At 50.6% G+C, this 26,760-nt stretch overlaps 1 protein-coding gene across 1 annotated transcript in view; it reads left to right on the top strand.

The window, feature by feature from the left end:
• Positions 1–26,760, top strand: part of LOC145339090 (MAM domain-containing glycosylphosphatidylinositol anchor protein 1-like) — a 131,069-nt gene that overhangs the window by 97,111 nt on the left and 7,198 nt on the right. The window contains exons 15-18 of the mRNA XM_080183520.1: positions 2,852–2,875; positions 13,681–13,836; positions 19,544–19,705; positions 24,616–24,746. Of these exons, the coding sequence (XP_080039646.1) occupies positions 2,852–2,875; positions 13,681–13,836; positions 19,544–19,705; positions 24,616–24,746 (473 nt within the window). The remainder of the gene's footprint in view (positions 1–2,851; positions 2,876–13,680; positions 13,837–19,543; positions 19,706–24,615; positions 24,747–26,760) is intronic.

The raw sequence follows: 26,760 nt of genomic DNA on the forward strand, positions 1-26,760 counted from the left end.
GTGCAGACTCGATGGGCTGAAGGGCCTCTTTCTGCGCTGTAGGGTTTCTATGATTCTATGAATAAATCTGGGTTGGGGAAGTCCAGAACTGGGGATCACAGCCTGAGAATAAGGGGTAAGGCATTCAGGACTGAGATTGGAAGAACTCTGTCACTCAGACAGTTGTGAACCTGTGGAATACTCTCCCACAGAAAGCTGCTGGAGCCAGTTAGTTAGATATGTTCAAGAGGGAGCTGGACACGGCCCTCGTGGCGAAAGGGATTAAAGGGGGATGGAGAGAAAGTGGGCTGGGATACTGACAGTACCTGATCACCCATGATCATATTTAATGGTGGTGCAGGCTTGAAGGACCAAATGGCCTCCTCCTGCCCCTATAATCGATGTTTCTCTTCAGGGACAGATGGACACAGAGTGACAGACAGTAAATCAAAGATAGATAGAGTGGGTGGAATTTTGTCAGATATTTTCTCAGTGTCCAGCTGGTGTGAAAATGGAGGAGTTCCAGATTGGGGGTGTTTCCATGCCCAGGTCTTATGCAGTGTCTGAAAGGATGGGTGGGTCAGTTTCTAGCCAGAGGCTGTGGGCAGCGCTTATTCCACCAGCCAGCCTGTAGAGGGAGGTATTGCACATGTACCCACCTCTGATGCTACACAGGCACAGTAGCAACAGTCTGTCAGACAGAAAGAGAGCTGTCAGGCTCCTGCTGCTGCAGGTAGCCGCAAGCAGCAATGCCCGCAATGCGGGGCCCCATAGCCCGAGATGCAGGCCCTGCCGTTCCCCCCCATCATCCCCGGTGCCCAGACTGATCACAGCCCCTCTCCCTCCCCCACTGGTCGCAAGCAGGGTGGCAGCTGCCCTCTCCCCTCGCTGCCCCCCCCCCGCCAAAGAGAGGCCAGACGAAGTGGGGAGAGCCCTGGAGGAAAGGGGGAGAGCCCCCGAGGGAGGAAGGGGGGAGAGCCCCGGACGAAGGAGGGGGGAGCCCCGGACGAAGGAGGGGGGGAGGGGGGCCCAGACGATTGAATGCTGGATTCGCTAATGACATTGAAATGAAGAATCACAAGTTGAAGTAAATGAAGCGACCTCTCAACCCTTTCCAGCCAGAGGCTGGACTGCATCAGAAATCATAAAATCACAACAGGTGGGAAAACCAGCGAGATTCACACAAACCACTTTACGGCCGATTTTACAACACTTTCCCACTGCAAAATGGGCGTAAGCTAGCCGTATAATTCCATCCAATGAGAGAGAGAGGGAAAGACAGTAGATGACAGGGACAGGCAGAGAGGGAGACAGAGACCTACAGTCAGACAGAGGAACAGACTGTCAGAGGGAGCAACAGTCAGACAGAGGAACAGACTGTCAGAGGGAGCAACAGACAGACAGAGGAACAGACAGAGAGAGTGACAGTCAGGCGGAGCGACAGACAGCCAGACAGAGGAACAGACAGTCAGACAGAGTGACAGACAGACGGGGTGACAGACAGTCAGGAAGAGGGACAGAGAGCGATAGACAGTCTGACAGAGCAACATCACTCAGACAAGGGTCAGACAGTCAGACAAAGTGATACACAGTCAGGCAGAGGAATAAATTGATAGAGTGACAGTCAGACAGAGTGATAGACAGTCAGACAGAGCAATAGACAGAGTGATAGACAGTCAGACAGAGCAATAGACAGAGTGATAGACAGTCAGACAGAGCAATAGACAGAGTGAGAGACAGTCGGAAAGAGTGACAGGCAGTTAGACAGAGCAACAGACAGTCGGAGCAACAGACAATCATACAGAGTGACAGGCAGTCAGGCAGAGTGATAGATAGTCAGAGGGATAGACAGTCAGACAGAGGGAAAGACAGATGGCCAGGGAGGCAGTCAGTCAGTGAATGAGAGAGACAGTCAGTGGGTGACCTACAGTCATCGGAAGAAGCAGGCAGGGGGATGTATATTTAAAGAGAGACAGCGATAGACCAGCGATCTGTGAAGCCACGAGACATTGGAAAAATGCTAACTAAATACTTTCTGTTGGTTTTCACTCTGGAGAAGGAGAATGTAGATGCAGATTCAGGAAAAGAGACTGTGAGGAACCTACACAGTTTGACACAGGAAATGGGGAGGTATTGGAGGCTCTGACTGGCTCAAAGATGGACAAATCCCCAGGGCCAGATGAATTGTATCCCAGGCTGGTGTGGGAGCGAGGATGGAAATTCCTCTCTGACCATGGGGAAAGAGCCAGAGGACTGGAGGATGGAGAATGTGGCTCCACTTTTCAATAAGGGTGGTAGAAGTAAACAAGGCAATTACAGAACCGGTGATTGTCATGTGAGTGTGAGGGAAACACTCAGCCTGTCCAAATCACACTGAAATATCTCTGTATCCTCCTCACAGCTCATCCTCCCATCTAACTTTATATCATCTGCAGATTTGGAGATAATACATTCAGTTCCCTTATCCAAATCATTAATATATAATGTGAACAGTGCAGATGGTGTATTTACATGGATTTCAGTAAAGTCTTTGGTAAGATCCCACATGGGAGACTGCCCGAGAAAGTTAAGGTTTGTGGAATTTGGTGAGATTGGTGAAATGGAACTGGAACTTTATAAGTTACATGGGTAAGATGGGTATAGAGGGGTATGGGCCAAATGCGGGCAATTGGGACTGTGTGTGTGTCTCTGTGTCTCTGTGTCTCTGTGTCTCTCTCTGTTTCTCTCTCTGTCTCTCTCTCTCTCTCTGTGTCTCTCTCTCTGTGTCTCTCTCTCTGTCTCTGTCTCTATCTCTCGACTATTCTTTGGGGTTGATGGTGGGACTGTTTGGTTTTTTGGAATGTTACTGTTATTTTTCTCTTTCTCGTTGCAGCTACCTCATATCCTGCTACCTCAGGTAAGGGGAACTGTCAGAATCCAGACACCAGGGCTGGAATTTACCTAGAAAGATTCAAAGTGGCGAGCCAGAGGGCACACACGGGGGGTGGGGGTGCACGTGGGGGGTGTGCGTGAGGGGGCACACGAGGAGAATTTCTGTTTTCCAGCAACTCCAAAATCAGAATCTTGTGCACTTTGATCACTGGAGCCAGTGAGTGGGGATTAAATTGCCAGCCTGGATGCTGCAGGAGCAGAGGGTGCTATTGTGCATGTGCGGACTCTGGCTGCAGATAGCTGATTGGTCTGAGTTAGAAATCTGTAAGGCCTCTACTGCTGCAGCCAGCCTCAACCCAACCGCGTGCTCCCTCACGCACACCCCCGGCGTGCACCCCCCTCCGTGTGTGCTCCCCCATGTGACCCCTCACTTACATCCCCTGCGTGCACCCCCCCCCATGTGTGCCCCCCTGCATGTCACCCCGCGTGAGCTCCCCCGTGTGACCCCTCACACACACCCCCTGCGTGCACCCCCCTGTATGTGCCCCCCTGCATGTCACCCCACGTGCTCCCTCACACACAACCCCTGTGCGCACCCCACCTGCATCTCCCCCTGCACATGGTCCCCCACATGCCCCCTCACATCCCCCATGCGTCCCCCTCACGTCTCCCACTCGACCCCCCCGTCTCCCCCCACCCCTCTCCTCCCCCCTCCGCCCCCTCTCCCCCACCCCACCCCAATCCACCACTCCCACCCCCACCCCACCCCACTCCCCCACCCCACCTCTCTCCCCCACCCCTCTTCACCCACCCCACCCCCCTCCCATTCCGACCAGCCAGACCGGAATGACTGTTCCCTGGGGTTTATGACACTTTCCTGGTGGGGGAGAACTTGCCTGGTGAACCGTTGGGCAGTGAGGCCCGGGGCTCACTGAACAGTTACAAATGGAGATGATATTCCTTAATTCAGCCTCTGGCTGGAAGTGGACAGGAGGCTGAATGTGCCGGATATCTGCTGCCGGATACGACCGCGAGGTGGGAAAGCAGGTGCGATCCTGATATCTCTCCAGAGTTTACTGGCTCACTCCACCCAGCCAGCTGGTAAAACCACCCCCGTGCCCCTGGGTATTGTGCTCATTGTTCCGAAAGTGTGTCTGGGAAATGTTGGCAATGATGGGGAATTAAACAGATGTTTCACATCTGTCCTCACTGCAGAGAACACAAGTCATATCCCAGAAATAGGAGTAAATCGGGAGAGGGAGGAACGAGGGAAAACTGCAATCCCCGGGGAAGTGGCCCTGAGTAAGTTGTTGGGTCTACGGGCTGACAAATCCCTGGCTTCACCCTAAAGTCGTGTAGCTGATGGGATAGTTTAAATTTTCCAAAATTCCCGGGATACGGGGAACAAAAAACAAAGAACAGTACAGCACAGGAACAGCCTTTCGACTCTCCAACCTCCCGCTCCCAATCATGATGCCTGAACTAAACCTCCTGTCCTTACTCAGTGCCTATCCCTCTATTCCCTCCCTATTCCTGAACCCATCCAATGTTGTTAATGTTTCTGTTTCCACCCCCCCCACCCCCACCCCCGCCCCAGCAGCGCGTCCCAGGCACCCACCACTCTGTGAAAAACCCCCCCCTCACATCTCCCTTAAACTTTCCCCCTCTCACCTTGAACCTGTGGCCTCCCCCCCCACCCTGCCGTGTAACTGACCCTTCCACCCTGGGGAAAAGTCTCTGACTATCCACCCTATCTGTGCCTCTCATCATTTTGTAGACATCTAGAACATAGAACATTACAGTGTAGTACAGGCCCTTCGGTCCTCAATGTTGCACCGACCAGTGGAACCAATCTAATGTCCCTCTAACCTAAACTATTCCAATGCTATCCATATGCCTATCCACTTACCATTTGAACGCCCTTAAAGTTGGCGAGTCCACGACTGCTGAAGGCAGGGCATTCCACGCCCTTACTACCCTCTGAGTAAAGATCAGGTCTCCCCTCTGTCAGGTTTCCCCTCAGCCTCCGTCTTTCCAGTAAAAACAATCCCAGTTTCTCTAACCTCTCCTCATAGTCAACACCCTCGAGACCAGGCAACATCCCGGTGAACCTTCTTTACACTCTCTCTCCAGAGCTTCCACATCCTTCTGGTAGTGTGGTGACCAGAACTGCACACAATACTCCAAATGCAGCCTAACCAAGGTTTTACAAAGCTGCAACATGATTTCCCAACTCCTGTTCTCAGTGCCCCGGCTGATGAAGACAAGCATGTCACATATCTTCTTAATCACCTTGGCTAGCTGTGTAGGGAACTGTGGACCCTAATGCCTAGGTCACTGTCTGTTTGGAGTTTGCACATTCTCTCCGTGTCTGCGTGGGTTTCCTCCGGGTGCTCCGGTTTCCTCCCACAGAAAGATGTGCTGGGGATTAGGGTGCATTGGCCGTGCTAAATTCTCCCTCAGTGTACCCGAACAGGCACTGGACGTGGTGACTAGAGATTTCCACAATAATGTCATTGCAGGGTTAATGTAAGTCTACTTGTGGCACTAATAAATAAACAAAGTTAAATGCCTTTTTTTGGTTTGTAATTGTGTGTGTGTGTGTGCGCACACCTGTACACCCAGATCCCTCTGTATGTTAATGTTCCTAAGGGTTCTGCCATTTACAGTATAATTCACACCTAAATTTGATTCTCCAAAATGCATCACTTCACATTTGTCCAGATTAAACTCCATCTGCTATTTCTGTGCCCAAGTCACCAATCTATCTCTATATGTATACACACACACACATCCTGTTGTGTAGTGACAATCCCCAGCACTATCAGCAACTCCACAAACTTACTAATCAGAACCCCCACATTTTCCTCTGGATCATTTATATAAACCACAAACCACAGAGGTTCCAGCACTGATCCCTGTGAAACACCACTAGCTATAGATCTCTATTCTAAAACCTTTCCATCGCTGCTCTCTGTCTTCTGTGACCAAGCCAGTTCTGTATCCATCCAGCCAGCCCACCCCGAATCACATCTGATTTTAGTTTTTGTACCAGGTTGCCGTGTGGGATCTTGTCAAACACTTTACTAAAGTCTGTATAAACTACATGGGTGCACAGTAGCACAGTGGTTAGCAATGCTGCTTCACAGCTCCAGGGACCTGGGTACAATTCCCAACTTGGGTCACTGTCTGTGTGGAGTTTGCAAGTTCTCCTCATGTCTGCATGGGTTTCCTCTGGGTGCTCCGGTTTCCTCCCACAGTCCAATGATGTGTAGGTTAGGTTGATTGGCCATGATAAGTTGCCCCTTAGTGTCCTGAGATGGGTAGGTTAGAGGGATTAGTGGGTAAATATGTAGGGATATGGAGATAGGGCCTGGGTGGGATTGTGGTCTGTGCAGACTTGATGGGCTGAATGGCCTCTTTCTGCACTGTAGGGTTTCTATGATTCTACATCCACAGCCCTTCCCTCATCAATTATCTTTGTCACCTCTTCAAAAACCTCAATCAACCTGATCTTCCCCATACAAAACCATTCTGCCTGTCATTAACTGGTCCATTTTCCTCCAAATATGCTTCTATCCTGTCCCTCACTATCTGGTTTTCCCCCTGTGAGGGTCCATTTGATTGGAAAATGGGAATTCTTCATTCAGAAAGGGAGGGAGACTGAAAGCAGGAAAGGACAGGCTGGAAAAGTCAGGCGAAGTGAAATGGGCTGGCACGGTACGGTGAAAGGAATCCTTTTAGAACATAGAACACTACAGCACAAACAGGCCCTTCGGCCCACGAGTTGCGCCGATCACATCAACACCTATCTATAACCCCCAATCCCATAAAACCCCATATACTCATCCAGAAGTCTTTTAAAAGACCCCAGCGAGTTCGCCTCCACCACCACTGACGGCAGCCGATTCCATTCACTCACCACCCTCTGAGTGAAAAACTTACCCCTAACATCACTTCTGTACCTCCCTCCCCGCACCTTAAACCTGTGTCCTCTCGTAGCGACCATTTCAACCCGGGGAAATAGCCTCTGAGAATCCACCCTATCTATTCCTCTCAACATTTTATAAACCTCTATCAGGTCGCCTCTCAACCTTCGTCTCTCCAGGGAAAAGAGACCCAGTTCCCTCAACCTAACTTCATAAGGCATGCCTCCCAGTCCAGGCAACATCCTTGTAAATCTCCTCTGTACCCTTTCAATAGCTTCTACGTCTTTCCTATAGTGAGGCGACCAGAACTGCGTACAGTACTCCAAATGAGGCCTGACAAGGGTCTTATAAAGTTGCAGCATTACCTCCCGACTCCTAAACTCAATCCCTCGATTAATGAAGGCCAGTACACCATACGCCTTCTTGACCACATCCTCCACCTGCGAGGCCGATTTAAGAGTCCTGTGGACCCGGACCCCAAGATCCTTCTGCTCTTCAACACTACTAACACTCCTGCCCTTGATAGTGTACTCGTTCATCCCATTAGTTCTGCCAAAATGGACGACTACACATTTATCCACGTTGAAGTCCATCTGCCACTTCTCCGCCCAGTCCTGCATCCTATTTATGTCCTGCTGCAACTTTTGACATCCTTCCAGACCATCCACAACACCACCGACCTTCGTGTCATCAGCGAACTTACTTACCCATCCCTCCACTTCCTCATCCAGGTCATTTATGAAAATGACAAACAGCAAGGGTCCTAGAACAGATCCCTGGGGCACTCCACTGGTAACTGACCTCCATTCAGAAAAAGCCCCATCCACAACCACTCTCTGCCTTCTGCAGGCAAGCCAGTTCTGGATCCACAAGGCCAAAGGCCCTTGGATCCCATGCCCTCTCACCTTCTCAAGAAGTCTTGCATGGGGGACCTTATCAAACGCCTTGCTGAAGTCCATGTACACTACGTCCACGGCACTTCCTTCGTCAATGTGTTCAGTCACATTATCGAAGAACTCAACTAGACTCGTAAGGCACGACCTGCCCTTGACAAATCCATGCTGACTATTCCTGATCATGTCAAACCTCTCCAAATGGTCGTAAATCTTGTCCCTCAGAAGCCTTTCCATCAGCTTACCAACCACTGAGGTCAGACTCACCGGTCGGTAATTTCCCGGGCTATCTCTGTTCCCTTTCTTGAAAATAGGAACTACATCCGCAATCCTCCAATCTTCCGGAACCTCTCCCGTCTCCATTGACGACGCAAAGATCATCGCCAGGGGCTCTGCAATCACTTCCCTCGCCTCCCACAGTATCCTGGGGTATATCCCATCTGGTCCCGGCGACTTATCAATCTTGATAGAATTCAAAAGTTCTAACACATCCTCCACCTTAATATCCACAAACTCAATCTTTTCCATCTGCTGCAAATCCGTAGCAAAATCTCCCAGATCAGCTTCCACTGTGAATACTGAGGCAAAGTACTCATTAAGCACCTCTGCCATTTCTTCTGGTTCCACACAGACCTTTCCCCCTTCACCTTTTATAGGTCCTATCCCTTCTCTTCTTATCCTTTTACCTTTCACATATTTATAGAAGGCCTTGGGATTCTCCTTAATCTTACCCGCCAAGGTCTTCTCATGACCCCTTCTGGCTCTCCTAATTTCCCTTTTAATCTCCTTTCTACAGTCCTTATACTCCTCAAGATCCTTAACCTCTCCGAGTTCCCTGAACCTCTTATACACCTTCCCTTTCCTCCTGACTAGGTTCAACACAGCCTTCGTGCACCACGGTTCCCGTGACCTACCAAAACCCCCTTGTCTCATCGGAACGTTGTCACGCATAGCTCCAGACAAACATTCCTTGAATATCCGCCACCTTCCTTCGGTACTTTTCCCTAAGAACGCCTCCTTCCAGTTTATTTGTCCAAGTAACTTCCTGACTTCTTCGTATCTCCCCTTACTCCAGACAAACACCTTCCTAGCCTGCCTGATCCTATCTCGTTCCAATGCAATTGTGAAGGAGATAGAATTATGGTCACCATTCCCAAGATGCTCCCCTACCGAGAGATCCATCACCTGCCCTGGTTCATTCGCCAGTACCAGGTCAAGTACAGCCTCTCCCCTCGTAGGCTCATCCACATACTGTGTCAGGAAACCTTCCTGAACACACCTAACAAACTCCTCCCCATCCAAACCCCTTACCCTAGGGATATTCCAGTCGATGTTTGGGAAATTGAAGTCTCCCATCACGACAACTCTGTTATTAATACATTTCTCCAGAATCTGTTTCCCTATCTGCACTTCAACTTCCATGTCACTATTGGGTGGCCTATAGAATACACCCAGCAAAGTTTTTGACCCTTTGCTGTTCGTAACTTCCACCCACAGAGACTCTGTAGACAGTCCCTCCACGGCATCCTCTTTCTCTGCAGCCATGACACTATCCCTGATCAACAGTGCCACTCCACCGCCCCTTCTGCCACCCTCCCTGTCCTTCCTGAAGCATCTGAAACCTGGCACCTGAAGTACCCAGTCCTGTCCCTGAGACATCCAAGTCTCCGTAATGGCCACCACATCACAATCCCAAGCAGCAATCCACGCCCTAAGCTCATCCACCTTATTCACTACACTCCTGGCGTTAAAATAGATACACTTCAGCCCCTCAGTCTGGGCATTTCCCTTCTCCACCCCCTGTCTAACCTCCCTCCCATACTGCCTGCAGTCCTCTCCTACCTGGGAGGTAACCTCCTCCGTCCCAGTCTCCCCATCACAATTCCCTTCCCCCATCCTTTCTAGTTTAAAGTCCCCCCGGTAGCCTTAGCCAGTCTTCCCACCAAGATATTAGTCCCCCTGGGATTTAAGTGCCACCCATCCTTACTGTACAGGTCCCACCTACCCCTAAAGAGGTCCCAGTGATCTAGGAACCATTGGAGTTCTTTGGAGGAATCACTTTCATAGATTCATACAGCACAGAAGCGGCCCTTCAGCCCATCGACACATTAGAAACACCTGAACTTCCATCTAATCTCATCTGCCAGCACTTGGCCCATAGCCCAGGATGGACTTCTGAGGCTGTATAAGGCTCTGGTCAGACCCCATTTGGAGGATTGTGAGCAGTTTTGGGCCCTGTATCTATGGAAGGATGTGCCGGCCTTGGAAAGGATCCAGAGGAGGTTCACAAGAATGACCCCTGGAATGAAGAGCTTGTATGAGGAACAGTTGAGAACTCTGGGTCTGTAAACTTACTGCGAGGCCTGGATAGAGTGGACGTGGAGAGGATGTTTCCACTAGTAGAAAAAACTAGAACCAGAGGGCACAACCGCAGGTTGAAGGGACGATCCTTTAAAACAGAGATGAGAAGGAATTTCTTCAGCCAGAGAGTGGGGAATGTGTGGAACTCTTTACCACAAAGGGCTGTGGAGGGCCAGGTCACAGTGTCTTTATAACAGAGATAGATAGGTTCTTGATTAATAAGGGAATCAGGGATTATGGGGAAAAGGCAGGAGAATGGGGATAAGAAAAATATCAGCCATGATTGAATGGGGGAGCAGACTCGATGGGCTGAATGGCTTCATTCTGCTCCTATGGCTTATGTCTTATGGTTATGTACATATTCATCCAGGTAGTTTTTAAAGGATGTGAGGCATCCTGCCTCCACCCCACTCCCAGGCAGCGCGTTCCAGACCCTCACCACCCTCTGGGTATCATAGAATCCACACAGTGCAGACGGAGGCCACTCAGCCTCGAGCCTGCAATGACAACAATCCCACCCAGGCCCTATTCCCATAACCCCAGGTATTGGGGCAAATCCCCCAACACGAAGGGGCAATTTAGTATGACCAATGTACCTCACCTACACATCTCTGGAGTGTGGGAGGAAACCAGAGCACCCAGAGGAAACCCACGCAGACACGAGGAGAATGTGCAGACTCCACACAGTCATCAAATTGCTGCAGTGCACCTGTAGATGGTTCACACTGCAGCTACTGAACATCGCACCTTAAACCTGTGCCCCTGAGTAATTGACTCTTCCACCCTGGGAAAAAGCTTCTGACTATCCACTCTGTCCACGCCTCTCGTAATCTTGTAGACTTCTATCAGGTCTCCCCTCAACCTCCGTCATTCCAGTGAGAACAAACCGAGTTTCTCCAACCTCTCCTCAGAGCTAATGCCCTCCATACACTGACTCATTCCCAGTCACTTCTGGTAAATCCTGGTAAGTCTTTTCTGTTCCCTCTCCAAAGCCTCCACATCCTTCTGGTAGAGTGGCGACCAGAACTGAACACTATATTCCAAGTGCGGCCTCACTAAGGTTCTATAAAGCTGCAACCTGACTTCCCAATTTTTAAACTTAATACCCACTCTCAGTCACTTTGTGTCACTCCCGGTCACCCCTGATCATTCTTGGTCACTCTGGGTCACCCTTGGCCACACTCAGTCAATCCCAGTCACTCTGGCTCACACCTGGTCACTGTGCTTAACTCTGTGTCACTCTGTATCACTCTCTGTCAATTAACGTCACTCTGGGTCACTCTTGGTTACTTTGGGTCACTCCTGGTCACTCTGGGCTACTGTCAGTCACTCCTGGTTACTTGGGGTCACTCTTGGTCCCTCCTGGTCACTTCTCTTCACTCCCAATCACTCTGCATCACTCTGTCCCTCGCCGCCTCTCTCTGTCAATCACGGTCACTCTTGGTCACTCTGGGTCACTCCCAATCACTTCCATTCACTCTGGATTAATGTCAGTGACTCATGGTTACTCGGGGTCACTGCTGATCATTTCTTTTCACTCCTGGTCACTCAGTCACTCCATGTCACTTTGTGTCACTGCGGATTACTCTGGGTCACTCCCAGTCACTTTGGATCACTGCCAGCCACTCCTGGTCACTGTCAGTCATTCCCGGTTATTTGGGGTTACTCCTGGTCAATCCCAGTCACTTTGGGTCACTGTTGGTCATTCCTGGTTACTTTCGGTCACTCTGAGTCATTCCAGTCAATCTGGGTCACTCCCAGTCACTCGCAGTCACTCTTGCTCACCCCCAGTCATTCCCAGTTACTTTTGGTCACTCTGGGTCACTCTAGACCATTCTAGATCACTCTAGGACATTCCCTGTCACTCCTAGTCACTCCGCGTCACTCCTGGTCATTATTGGTCACTTCCGGTCACTCCAGGTCACCCCCGGTCATTATTGGTCACTCCTAGTCACTCTTAGTCACCCACGGCCTCTTTTGGTCATTCCTGGTCACTCCCAGACACTCTCAATCACTCTGGGTCACTCTAGGTCATGGTCAGACACTCTCGATCACTCACAGTCTCCTTCGGTCACTCTCATCACTCTGAATCATTCTCGGTCATGGCCGGTCACTCTGGATCACTCATGGTTTTCTTTGGTCACTCTCAATCACTCTCAGTCACACTGGTTCACTTCTGGTCACTCTGGTTCCCTCCTGGTTACTTTTGGTCAATCCCGATCACCTTCAGTCTTTCAGAGTCCCTCTGGGTGACTCCCAGCCACTCCCAGTCACACGTGGTCACTCCAAGTACTCTCATTAAGTTAACTTTTCATCACTCTCAGTGACTCTTGGTCACTCCTGGTCACTCTTGGCCACTTGCGGTCATACACAGTCACTTTTGGTCACTCTGGGTTACTCTCATCTCTCCTGGTCACTGTGGGGTCACTCCCGGTGACTTTGAATCACTCAGTCAGTTTTGGTCACTCTGGGCTCACCCCCCATCTTCTGGTAATTCTCAGTCAGTCTCAATCATTCTCAATCACTCCCACTCACTGCTACTTACTCCTGGTCATTCCCAGTTACTCTGTGTCACTTTTGGTCACTGGTCAATCTGGGTCACTGTCGGTCACTCTGTCTCTCTTGGGCATTCCTGGTCACTCAAGATCACTCACAGTCGCTCCAGGTCACTCTGGGTCACTTCTAGTAATTCTGGTCACTGCCGGTCACTCCAGGTCACTCAGTCATTCCTGGTCACTCTGTGTCAATCTGTCTCACTCCAGGTCACTCTCAGTCACTCTCAATCACTCTTGATCACACTGACTCATTCCCAGTCAGTTCTGGTCACTCACGGTCACTCACAGTCATTCATGGTCACTCTCACTCTCAGCCACTCTCAGTAACTCCCAGTTACTCCAGGTCAATCTGGGTCACTCTGTGTCACTCCTGGTCACTCTCAGTCACTCAGTGTCACTCTGTCATTCCCAGTCAGCCTGAGTCACTCCTGGTCACTCCAGTCATTGTAGGTCACTCCTGGTCACTCCAGTCATTGTTGGTCACTCTGGGTCACCCCTGGTCACCACGGGCACACCCGGTCACTCCCAGTCATCCTGGTCACTCTGGGTCACCCCCAGTCACTCTGGGTCACTCCCGGTCACTCTGAGTCACCCTGGTCACTCACAGTTACTTTGACTCTCCCCCAGTCACTCTGAGTTACCCCCGGTCACCCCCAGTCACTCTGGCTCTCCCCTTGTCACTCTGAGTCTCCCCCAGTCACTCCCGGTCACTCTGGCTCACTCCCGGTTACTCTGGATCACTCCCAGTCAGTCTGAGTCACCCCTGGTCACTTCCAGTCACTCTGGTTCTCCCCCGGTCACTCTGGGTCACCCCCAGTCACTCTGGGTCAATCTGGCTCTCCCCCGGTCACTCTGGCTCACCTCCGGTCACTCCCGGTCACTCTGGCTCTCTCCCAGTCACTCCCGGTCACTCTGGCTCTCCCCCGGTCACTGTGGCTCACCTCCGGTCACTCTGGCTCTCTCCCAGTCATGCCCGGTCACTCTGGCTCACGCCCGGTCACTCTGGCTCTCCCCCGGTCACTCTGAGTCACCCCGGTCACTCCCAGTCACTCTGGCTGTCCCCCGGTCACTCCTGGTCACTCTGTTTTCCAGGTGATCTGACCTGTGGTTTTGAAGATGAACAAATCTGTGGATTTACGCAGGACACGCGGGACGATTTTGATTGGACGAGAGAGAATAACGTGACTCAGAATCCAAAGAACACTCCCAACACCGGTCCACGATTCGATAACAGCGGGAAGAGAACCGGTAACAGATCCCGGGAATCCCACGGGCAATTCCCAGGGACTGCCGGGGGGGTTCCTGAGGGATTAACAGGGGGGAGGAATTCCTGAGGGATTCTGGAGGGATTACCGGGGAGGGGGGGTGGGTTTCTGGGGGGTTCCTGAGGGATTCCGGGGGGATTCTGGAGGGATTACTGGGGGGATTCCTGAGGGATTACCGGGGTGATGCCTGAGGGATTCCGGGGGTTTCTGGAGGGAATACCAGGGGGGTTCCTGAGGGATTCCGGGGGGTTCCTGAGGGATTCCGGGGGGTTCCTGAGGGATTACTGGGGGGGTTCCTGAGGGATTCCGGGGGGGATTCCTGAGGGATTCCGGGGGGGATTCTGGAGGGATTACCGGGGGGATTCCGGGGGTTTCCGGAGGGAATACCGGGGGGGTTCCTGAGGGATTCCGGGGGGGTTCCGGGGGGTTCCTGAGGGATTACTGGGGGGGTTCCTGAGGGATTCGGGGGTGATTCCTGACGGTGGGGCCGATGTAACCAGATCTAGTATCGGAGGATTCCTGGCAGATTCCCTGTGGTGTTCCAATAGTTTCTCTGAGGGGGTCTGTCTGGGGGTTTGTCTCGATGTTTGACTGTGTCTGTCTGCGTGTCTAGGGGTATCTGTCTGTACGTCTGTCTGCGTATCTATCTGGGTGTCTATCTAGAACATAGAACATTCCAGCGCAGTACAGGCCCTTCAGCCCTCGATGTTGTGCCAACCAGTGGAACCAATCTAATGACCCTCTAACCTAAACTATTCCAATGTTATCCATATGCCTATCCACTGACCATTTGAATGCCCTTCAAGTTGGCGAGTCCACAACTGCTGCAGGCAGGGCATTCCACACCCTTACTACTCTCTGAGTAAAGAACCTACCTCTGACATCCGTCCTATAATTACCACCCCTTAATTTAAAGCTATGTCCCCTCGTGTTAGCCATCACCATCCGAGGTAAAAGGCTCTCACTGTCCACCCTATCCAATCCTTTGATCATCTTGTATGCCTCAATCAGGTCACCTCGTAACCTTCTTCTCTCCAATGAAAACAACCTCAAGTCCCTCAGCCTTTCCTCATAAGACCTTCCCACCATACCAGGCAACATCCTGGTAAATCTCCTCTGCACCCTTTCCAATGCCTCCACATCTTTCTTATAATGCGGTGACCAGAACTGTACGCAATACTCCAAGTACGGCCGCACCAGAGTTTTGTACAGTTGTAACAGGACCTCACGGCTCCGAAATTCAATCCCTCTACCAATAAAAGCTAACACACCGTACGCCTTCTTAACAACCTTATCAACCTGGGTGCCAACTTTCAGGGATCTATGCACGTGTACATCGAGATCTCTCTGCTGGCCGACACTACTAAGAGACCTTCCATTAGCCCTATATTCTGTACTCCTGTTACTCTTACCAAAGTGAATCAACTCACACTTTTCCTCATTAAACTCCATCTGCCACCTCTCAGCCCAGCTCTGCAGCTTATCTATGTCCCTCTGCAAACTGTAACACCCATCCTCACTGTCTACAACTCCTCCAACTTTGGTGTCATCAGCAAATTTACTAATCCATCCTTCTATACCCTCATCTAGGTCATTTATAAAAATGACAAACAGCAGTGGCCCCAAAACAGATCCCTGAGGTACACCACTAGTAACTGAACTCCAGGTTGAATATTTCCTATCAACCACCACCCTCTGTCTTCTATCAGCTAGCCAATTCCTGATCCAAACTGCTAAATCACCCTCAATCCCATGCATCTGCATTTTCTGCAGTAGCCTACCATGGGGAACCTTATCAAACGCTTTACTAAAATCCATATACACCACATCAGCTGCCTTACCCTTATCCACCTCTTTGGTCACCTTTTCAAAAAACTCAATAAGGTTTGTGAGGCACAACCTACCCTTCACAAAACCATGTTGACTATCCCTAATGAATTTATTTCCCTCTAGATGATTATAAATCCTATTCGTTATAATTCTTTCCGAAACTTTGCCCACAACAGAAATAAGGCTCACCGGTCGATAATTCCCAGGATGGTCTCTACTCCCCTTCTTGAACAAGGGGACAACATTTGCTATCCTCCAGTCTTCCGGCACTTTCCCTGTAGCCAATGACGACATAAAGATCAAAGTCAAAGGCTCTGCAATCTCAAAGAACAAAGAACAACACAGCACAGGAAACAGGCCCTTCGGCCCAACGAGCCCGTGCCGCCATTTTAACATTGTGAGTCCCCTCTCCACCCATGACCCTTGTCTACGCTTATGGCACTCCACATTGGAAACCAGATTGAGGGGAGACTAATTTAGGGACAATTTGTTACACCAGTCAGCTTAATAGCACATCTTTGGGGTGTGGGAGGAACCCGGAGCACCCGGAGAAAACCCACGCAAGCACGGGGAGAATGCGCAAACTCCCACAGACACCGGCCCAAATCCATGTGTCTGCACAGCAATCAGTGATAGTCACTGAGCTGTCGTCTTGCCCAGTATCTGGTCCAGTTTAAGCACACACTAACGACATGAAGCACTAGGCCAATCTCGAACAACCAAGAGCAGCCCCAGTACGACCCATCGCGTGTATGCCCCTCGTTGGACAACTAGGCGGACCGAAGCACCTGTGGATTAAAAGAGGAAAACATCAATAACATGCACGCCCTTATACACACATTCAAGGAAATCCCCAAGTGAAACAAGTGAGCCAGAAAATATGTTGGAAGGTCCATAGGAATCAATAGATTCCTGGGGACATCCCAAGGCTCCTGAACCTTATTTAAAACAGTCTCCGATATCCCTCCATCTCCAACCCACTCCTGTGCCTGTCTAAGTATCCCTTAAACAACTCCAGCGTGCCTGCCTCCACCACCTTACCTGGCAGAGCATTCCATACCCCTACTACCCTCTGTGTGAAAAACCTCCCTCTAACATCCGAATTATACCTTGCCCCCCATCACCCTAAGCCCGTGGCCTCTCGTACTGCGTGTTTCCAATCTAGGAAAAAGCTTACCTCTGTTTACTCTATCTATACCCTTCATAATCTTGTACACCTCTATTAGATCCCCCCTCAGTCACCGTCTTTCAAGGGAAAACAGCCCCAATTTGCCGAATCTTTCCTCATACCCCAGTCCTTCCATACCAGGCAACATCCTGGTAAACCTCCTCTGCTACTAAGATGACAGTAAGATGGCTGGATTGGCGGGCAGTGAGGAGCAGTATCTGGCAATACAGCAGGATATTGATAGGCTGGTATATTGGGCAGATATATGGCAAATGGAGTTTAATCCGGATAAATGTGAGGTGATGCATTTTGGCCGGAATAATGTAGGGGGGAGTTAGATGATAAAGAGTAAGCCTATAAAGAGTATAGAAATGCAGCAGGACCTGGCGGTGCAAGTGCACAAGTCTTTGAAGGTGGCGGTACAGGTGGAGAGTGTGGTGAAGAAAGTCTATGGTTTGTTAGCCTTTACAGGAAGGGGTATACAATATAAGAGCTGGCGTCTAATGTTGCAGTTGTACAGAAAGTTGGTTAGGCCGCATTTAGAGAATTGCGTCCAGTTCTGGTCACCTTACTACTGAAAGGACGTGGAGACTCTGGAGAGAGTGCAGAGGAGAACATAAGAACATAAGAACATAAGAAATAGGAGCAGGAGCAGGCCATCTAGCCCTTCGAGCCTGCCCCGCCATTCAATAAGATCATGGCTGATCTGTTGTGGCTCAGTTCCACTTTCCCGCTTTCTCCCCATAACCCTTAATCCCCTCTCTTATCAAAAACCCATCAACCCGCGTCTTAAAAATATTTAGCGAGGTAGCCTCCACCACTTCAACGGGCAGAGAATTCCAGAGATTCACCACCCTTTGAGTGAAGAAGTTCCTCCTCAACTCCGTTCTAAACCGCTCCCCCTTTATCTTGAGGCTGTGCCCTCTAGTCCTACTGTCCTTTCTGAGTGGGAAGAGTCTCTCCACCTCTATCCTATCCATCCCATTCATCATCTTATATGTCTCAATGAGATCTCCCCTCATTCTTCTAAACTCTAACAAATACAAGCCTAGTTTATTCAGCGTCTCCTCATAGTTCAACCCCCTCAACTCCGGTATCAGCCTAGTAAACCTCCTCTGCACTCCCTCCAAGGCCAAAATATCCTTGCGTAAGTACGGCAACCAAAACTGCACACAGTACTCCAGCTGCGGCCTCACCAATGCCCTATACAGCTGCAGCAAGACCTCCCTACTTTTATATTCAATCCTCCTCGCTATGAAGGCCAGCATCCCATTCGCCTTCCTGACCACCTGCTGCACCTGTAGGCTGGGTTTTTGTGAATCATGCACAAGGACCCCGAGGTCCCTCTGCACCGTCGCCTGCTGCAGTTTTTCGCCACGTAAGTAATAGTCCTTCCTACCATTATTCCTACCAAAGTGGACAACCTCACATTTGCTAACATTAAATTCCATTTGCCATTTCCTGGCCCATTCGCCCAGCCTATCTAGATCCTTCTGCAGACTCTCCACACCCTCCGCACAATTTGCCGTTCCACCAATCTTGGTGTCATCAGCAAATTTTGACATCAGGAGGTTTACCAGGATGCTGTCTGGTATGGAAGGACTGGGGTATGAGGAAAGATTGAGCAAATTGGGGCTGTTTTCCCTTGAAAGACGGCGACTGAGGGGGGGTCTAATAGAGGTATATAAGATTATGAAGGGTATAGATAGAGTAAACAGAGGTAAGCTATTTCCTACGTTAGAGACACACAGTACGCGGGCCATGGGCTTAAGGTGAGGGGGGAAGAGGTATAACACAGATATTAGAAGAAGGTTTTTCACACAGAGGGTAGTGGGGGTATGGAATTCTCTGCCAAGTAAGGTGGTGGAGGCAAACACGCTGGAGCCATTTAGGAGTAACTTAGACAGGCACATGAGTGGGTTGGAGATGGGTGGATATAGGAGGTTGATTTAAATAAGGTTCATTAGCATTGGGACGTCCCTGGTAATGTAAAAGGATGTGGTATGAAAATAATGTTTTTTCTCTTTTTCATTCACAGGTTTTAAGTTGGTCCGCCTTGTGTCCAACGAGGGGCATACACGCGATGGGTCGTACTGGGGCTGCTCTTGGTTGTTCGGGATTGGCCTAGTGCTTCATGTCGTTAGTGTGTGCTTAAACTGGACCAGATACTGGGCAAGACAACAGCTCAGTGACTATCACTGTTTGCTGTGCAGACACATGGATTTGGGCTGGTGTCTGTGGGAGTTTGCACATTCTCCCCGTGCTTGCGTGGGTTTTCTCCGGGTGCTCCGGGTTCCTCCCACACCCCAAAGATGTGCTATTAGGCTGATTGGCAGTAATAAATTGTCCCTAAATTAGTTTCCCTCCATGTGGATTGCCATAAAACAATAGATAAGGGTCATGGGTGGAGGGGGCACTGGTAATGTTAAAATGGCGGCACGGGCTCGTTGGGCCGAAGGGCCTGTTTCCCGGGCTGTTTTTGTTCTTTGTACCACTAGTGACAGACCTCCAGCTAGAAAAAGACTGGTGTCTGTCGGAAGTCTGTCCGATGTCAGTCTGGTGTCTGTATAATGTCTGTCCGGTGTCTGTCTGATGTCTGTCCGGTGTCTGATGTCAGTCTGGTGTCTGTCCGGTGTCTGGTGTCTGTCTGATGTCCAGTGCTCCTAGTCCTGATAACTCTTTCTCCCGGCAGGTTATTACATGTTCATTGAGGCGTCCAACCCTCGACTGCCTGGGGACAAAGCTCGATTGCTCAGCCCTCCCTACAACGTGACCAAGACAGTCAAGTTCGGAACCAGACGCACCGTCCCCTTCTGTGTAAACTTTTTCTATCACATGTACGGTAAACATGTTGGTGAGTAAACCCCCCACATACCAACAAAACCACCCCCCATTCCATCAGATACCGACAAAACCACCCCCCATTCCATCAGATACCGACAAAACCACCCCCCATTCCATCAGATACCAACAAAACCACCCCCCATTCCATCAGATACCGACAAAACCACCCCCCATTCCATCACACACCGACAAAACCACCCCCCATTCCATCACATACCAACAAAACCACCCCCCATTCCATCAGATACCAACAAAACCACCCCCCATTCCATCAGATACCGACAAAACCACCCCCCATTCCATCACATACCGACAAAACCACCCCCCATTCCATCACATACCGACAAAACCACCCCCCACATACCGACAAAACCACCCCCCATTCCATCAGATACCGACAAAACCACCCCCCATTCCATCAGATACCGACAAAACCACCCCCCATTCCATCAGATACCAACAAAACCACCCCCCATTCCATCAGATACCGACAAAACCACCCCCCATTCCATCACATACCGACAAAACCACCCCCCATTCCATCACATACCAACAAAACCACCCCCCATTCCATCAGATACCGACAAAACCACCCCCCATTCCATCAGATACCGACAAAACCACCCCCCATTCCATCAGATACCGACAAAACCACCCCCCATTCCATCAGATACCGACAAAACCACCCCCCATTCCATCAGATACCGACAAAACCACCCCCCATTCCATCACATACCGACAAAACCACCCCCCATTCCATCACATACCGACAAAACCACCCCCCATTCCATCAGATACCAACAAAACCACCCCCCATTCCATCAGATACCGACAAAACCACCCCCCATTCCATCAGATACGAACAAAACCACCCCCCATTCCATCACAAGCTTTTCCCCATCCCAGCTCTCTCATTCCCCCAATCCTATTCCAGTTCACATTCCTCTTCCTGTCTCCAATCTGCTGCCAGAATCCTGATTCAGCATCTGTAATCCCACGGAGGAGGGAACAGGCTGAAGGGAAGGACGAGGCTGATGAGGGAAGTCAAGGGCTGCATAAAAGCAAAAGGAAGATCAGACAAAGTGGTGAAGATTAGTGGGAATCCAGAGGATTGGGAAACCTTTAAAAGTGATCAAAGGACAACTAAAAAAGCAATAACGGGGGAGAAGACGAAATCTGAGTGTAAGCTAGTAATGTAAAAGAAGATAGGAAGAGTGTTTTTTTTCAATATATAAAAGGTAAGGGAGAGGCAAAAATAGCCATTTGACCACTGGGAAATGAGGCTGGAGAGGGAATAACAGGAAACAAAGCAATGGCAGAGGAACTGAATAGTTACTTTACTCAGTCACCTCGGTGGATTCACCAGTGGGATACCAGAGCTCCAGGAGAATCAGGGGGCACAGGGCAGTGTAGTGACCATCACTAAGGAGAAGGTTCTGGGGAAACTGAAAGGCCTGAAGGTGGATAAATCACCTGGACCGGATGGACTACACCCCAGGGTTTTAAAAGAGCTACCAGAGGCATTGATGGTGATCTTTCAGGAATCACTGGAGGCAGGGAGAGTATCAGAGGATTGGAAAATAGCTAATGTAACACTGCTGTTTAAGAAGGGAGGGAGGCAGCAGACGGGAAATTATAGGCCGGTTAACCTGACTTCGGTCATTGGCAGGATTTTAGAGTCTATTATTAGAGATGAGATTGCAGAGTACCTGGAAGTGCTTGATAAAGTAGGGCTAAGTCAGCAGGGCTTAGTCAAGGGAAGGTCGTGTCTGACTAATCTGTTAGAGTCCTTTAAGGAAGTAACAAGGAAGTTAGATATAGGAAACCAGTGGATGTGATTTATTTAGATTTCCAGAAAGCCTTTGACAAGGTGCCGCACAGGAGACTGTTAAATAAGTTCAATGTCCATGGAGTTAAAGATAAGATCCTGGCATGTATAGAGGATTGGCTGACTGGCAGAATTTGATTTGATTTATTATTGTCCTATGTATTAACATACAGTGAAAAGTATTGTTTGTTGTGTGCTATAAAGACAAAACATACCGTTCATAGAGAATGCAGAATGTAGTGTTACAGTCACAGCGAGGGTGTAGAGAAAGATCAACTTAATGCGAGGTAGGTCCATTCAAAAGTCTGACAGCAGCAGGGAAGAAGCTGTTCTTGAGTCGGTCGGTACGGGACCTCAGACTTTTGTATCTTTTTCCTGACGGAAGAAGGTGGAAGAGAGAATGTCCGGGGTGTGGGGGGATCCTTAGTTACGCCGGCTGCTTTTCCCAGGGCAGCGGGAAGTATAGAAAGTGTCAATGGATGGGAGGCTGGTTTGTGTGATGGATTGGGGGCTACATTCACCACCCTTTTGTAGTTTCTTGCAGTCTTGGGCAGAGCAGGAGCCCAGACCGAGCTGTGATACAACCAGAAAGAATGCTTTCTATGGGGCATCTGTAAAAGTTGGTGAGAGTCGTAGCGGACATGCCAAATTTCCTTAGTCTTCTGAGACAGTAGAGGCGTTGGTGGGGCTTTCTTAACTATAGTGTCGGCATGGGGGGGACCAGGACAGGTTGTTGGTGATCTGGACACCTAAAAACCTGAAGCTCTCGACCCTTTCTACTTTTGTCCCGTTGATGTAGACAGGGACATGTTCTCCTTTACACTTCCTGAAGTCGATGACAATCTGTTTTGTTTTGTTGAGATTGAGGGAGAGATTATTGTTGCCGCACCAGTTCACCAGATTCTCCATCTCATTCCTGTTCTCTGTCTCATCATTGTTTGAGATCCGACCCACTACGGTGGCGTCATCAGCAAACTTGATAATCAAATTGGAGGGGAATTTGGCTGCACAGTGATAGGTGTATAAGGAGTATAGTAGGGGGCTGAGAACACAGCCTTGTGAGGCACCGGTGAGAAAGTGGGTTCTTTTTCAGGATGGCAGCCGGTGACTAGCGGTGTGCCTCAGGGGTCAGTGCTGGGACCACAACTTTTCACAATATACATTAATGATTTGGAGGAAGGAACTGAAGGCACTGTTGCTAAGTTTCAGATGATACAAAGATATGTAGAGGGACAGGCTGTACTGAGGAAGCAGAAGGACTTGGACAGGTTCGGAGAGTGGGCAAAGAAGTGGCAGGCAGAATATAATGTGGAAAAGTGTGAGGTTATCACTTTGGAAGAAGGAGTGGAGGCAGAGACTATTTTCTAATTGGGAAAATGCTTCAGAAATCAGAAACACAAAGGGACTTGGGAATCATTGATCAAGATTCTCTTAAGGTTAACGTGCAGGTTCAGTCGGCAGTTAGGAAGGCAAATGCAGTGTTAGCATTCATGTCAAGAGGGCTAGAATACAAGAGCAGGGATGTACTTCTGAGGCTGTATAAGGCTCTGGTCAGACCCCATTTGGAGGATTGTGAGCAGTTTTGGGCCCCGTATCTAAGGAAGGATGTGCCGGCCTTGGAAAGGGTCCAGAGGAGGCTCAGAATCTCACAGCTGTGGTGTTGCTGTGTCCAGTCTCGGGACAGTGTGTTGGTGTAGTGAGTGACCATGGGAGAGAGTGACCGTGTCTGAAAGCTCCCTCTCTGTTATAACACGCTGTTAACAAGCTGAGTACGTTCCAGTCAGCTGCCAAGTGACAGCTTTCAGCCCCAGTATATTTGACACATCCTCATTGACAGCAAAACCTACCAGCACAGAGGGAAACCACTCAGCCCATCATCATCTCTGCTAGCCCCTTGTCAATCCCCCATCTCTTTCAGCAATTTTCTTGTCAATAATTGAATAGTTACTGACTGATCTTCAACAGATTCCACTCTCTAAAACCCCTTTGCCCTGCTCTCACTACCTGTACTTAACATCATTCCCCCATCACTGGAACACCAGAGGAACATAATAAGAACATAAGAAATAGGAGCAGGAGTAGGCCATCTAGCCCTTCGAGCCTGCCCCGCCATTCAATAAGATCATGGCTGATCTGAAGTGGATCAGTTCCACTTTCCTGCCCTCTCCCCATAGCCCTTAACTCCCTGTCTATCAAAAACCTATCTACCCATGACTTAAATATATTCAGCGAGGCAGCCTCCACCACTTCAACGGGCAGAGAATTCCAGAGATTCACCACCCTTTGAGTGAAGAAGTTCCTCCTCAACTCTGTTCTAAACCATCCCCCCTTTATCTTGAGGCTGTGCCCTCTAGTCCTGCTATCCATTCTAAGCGGGAAGAATCTCTCTACCTCTACCCTATCCATCTCTTTCATTATCTTATACGTCTCTATAAGATCCCCCCTCATCCTTCTGAACTCCAACGAGTACAGACCCAGTCTATTTAGTCTCTCTTCACAGTCCAACCCCCTCATCTCCGGTATCAGCCTAGTGAACCTCCTCTGCACTCCCTCCAAGGCCAAAATATCCTTGCGTAAGTGCGGCGACCAAAACTGCGCACAGTACTCCAGCTGCGGCCTCACCAGTGCCCTGTACAGTTGCAGCAAGACCTCCCTACTTTTATATTCTAAGGCTGTGCCCTCTAGTCCTGCTGAACTGATGGAATGGCCTTCTCTTCCAGTTTAACTGACTTGAGGGGCTGAATGGCCTCTTCCTGTGTAACAGGGTAGAGGGGCTGAATGGACTCCCCCTGTTCATGTGTAGCAGGCTCAAGGAGGTGAATGGCCTCCTCCTGTTCTGTGTCACAGGATAGAGGGGTTGAATGGCCTCTTCCTGTGTAACAGGGTAGAGGGGCTGAATGGACTCCCCCTGTTCATGTGTAGCAGGCTCAAGGAGGTGAATGGCCTCCTCCTGTTCTGTGTCACAGGATAGAGGGGTTGAATGGCCTCCAGTTCCAGTGTAGCGGGGATGGAAGGGCTGAATGGCCTCATCCTGTTCAGGTGGTTGTCCAGTTGGGCTGGTGTTGACCGTTGAACCGTGTGTGTCTCTGCAGGCTCCCTCAATGTGTTGGTGCGCTCTCTGGGGGTGCAGCCGGTCGAGACCAAGGTCTGGTCACTCAGCGGAAACCAGGCCGAAAAATGGCAGCAGGCGAACGTCACCATCAACCCAGAGGGTCCCTTCCAGGTGAGGGGGCGGGGGAGCGTGGAGGGGGGCCAGCGGGTGGGGGGAGGGAGTGCAGTGTGACGGCGGGGGGTGTAGGGGGAGGAGGCGGGGGCGTGGGGCAGTGGGGGAGGGGAGCAGAGTGTGGGGAAGGGGCAGACAGAGGAGGGGAGAGGGTTGCAGTGTGAGGGAGGGGGCGGCGGGTAGGGGAATGGGTGTGGAGTGTGGGGGAGGCGGCGGGGGCATGGGGCAGTGGGGGAGGGGGCGGGCGGGTAATGGGAGGGGGATGGAGTGGGGGGGGATGGAGTCAGGGGAGAGAGGGCAGGAGGAAGAGGAGGTGATTGGAGGGAGGAGGAGGGAGGAAGCGGGGGGAAATGGGGAGAACCCTTAAGGGGAGGACATGGGGATGGCGGGGGGGAGTGGGGGGAGGGGGGCGGAGGGGAGGATGGGAGGGGTGGAGTGAGTGGGACAGTATGGGGAAAGGATGGGTAGGCGTGTGTCTCAGAAGAGATTTACTAGAAGCTGCTAGGAGTTTCTAGTTTGAATAATAAGGAGAGGCTGGATAGAGTGGGCCGAATGGCCTGTTTCCCTGTTGGAAACATCTGTGTGTCTCTCTCGCTGTGACCGGTCACTCTGTGTCTCTCTCGCTGTGACGGGTCACTCTGTGTCTCTCTCGCTGTGACCGGTCACTCTGTGTCTCTCTCGCTGTGACGGGTCACTCTGTGTCTCTCTCTCACTGTGACGGGTCACTCTGTGTCTCTCTCACTGTGACGGGTCACTCTGTGTCTCTCTCACTGTGACGGGTCACTCTGTGTCTCTCTCTCACTGTGACGGGTCACTCTGTGTCTCTCTCACTGTGACGGGTCACTCTGTGTCTCTCTCTCACTGTGACCGGTCACTCTGTGTCTCTCTCTCACTGTAACGGGTCACTCTGTCTCTCTCGCTGTGACGGGTCACTCTGTGTCTCTCTCACCGTGACGGGTCACTCTGTGTCTCTCTCACTGTGACGGGTCACTCTGTGTCTCTCTCACTGTGACGGGTCACTCTGTCTCTCTCTCACTGTGACGGGTCACTCTGTGTCTCTCTCTCACTGTGACGGGTCACTCTGTGTCTCTCTCTCTCACTGTGACGGGTCACTCTCTCTCTCACTGTGACGGGTCACTCTGTGTCTCTCTCACTGTGACGGGTCACTCTGTGTCTCTCTCACTGTGACGGGTCACTCTGTGTCTCTCTCTCTCACTGTGACGGGTCACTCTGTGTCTCTCTCTCACTGTGACGGGTCACTCTGTGTCTCTCTCTCACTGTGACGGGTCACTCTGTGTCTCTCTCTCTCACTGTGACGGGTCACTCTGTGTCTCTCTCACTGTGACCAGTCACTCTGTGTCTCTCTCACTGTGACGGGTCACTCTGTGTCTCTCTCTCACTGTGACGGGTCACTCTGTGTCTCTCTCTCACTGTGACCGGTCACTCTGTGTCTCTCTCTCACTGTGACGGGTCACTCTGTCTCTCTCTCACTGTGACGGGTCACTCTGTGTCTCTCTCTCACTGTGACGGGTCACTCTGTGTCTCTCTCTCTCACTGTGACGGGTCACTCTCTCTCTCTCTCACTGTGACGGGTCACTCTGTGTCTCTCTCTCACTGTGACGGGTCACTCTGTGTCTCTCTCTCTGTGACGGGTCACTCTGTGTCTCTCTCGCTGTGACGGGTCACTCTGTGTGTCTCTCTCTCTGTGACGGGTCACTCTGTGTCTCTCTCTCACTGTGACGGGTCACTCTGTGTCTCTCTCTCACTGTGACGGGTCACTCTGTGTCTCTCTCACTGTGACCGGTCACTCTGTGTCTCTCTCACTGTGACGGGTCACTCTGTGTCTCTCTCACTGTGACGGGTCACTCTGTATCTCTCTCTCACTGTGACCGGTCACTCTGTGTCTCTCTCTCACTGTGACCGGTCACTCTGTGTCTCTCTCTCACTGTGACGGGTCACTCTGTCTCTCTCGCTGTGACGGGTCACTCTGTGTCTCTCTCTCACTGTGACGGGT

This window comes from Carcharhinus amblyrhynchos, unplaced genomic scaffold (genome assembly GCF_965287045.1).
Source record: "Carcharhinus amblyrhynchos unplaced genomic scaffold, sCarAmb.v2.hapA chromosome_321, whole genome shotgun sequence".
Lineage (NCBI taxonomy): Eukaryota > Metazoa > Chordata > Chondrichthyes > Carcharhiniformes > Carcharhinidae > Carcharhinus > Carcharhinus amblyrhynchos.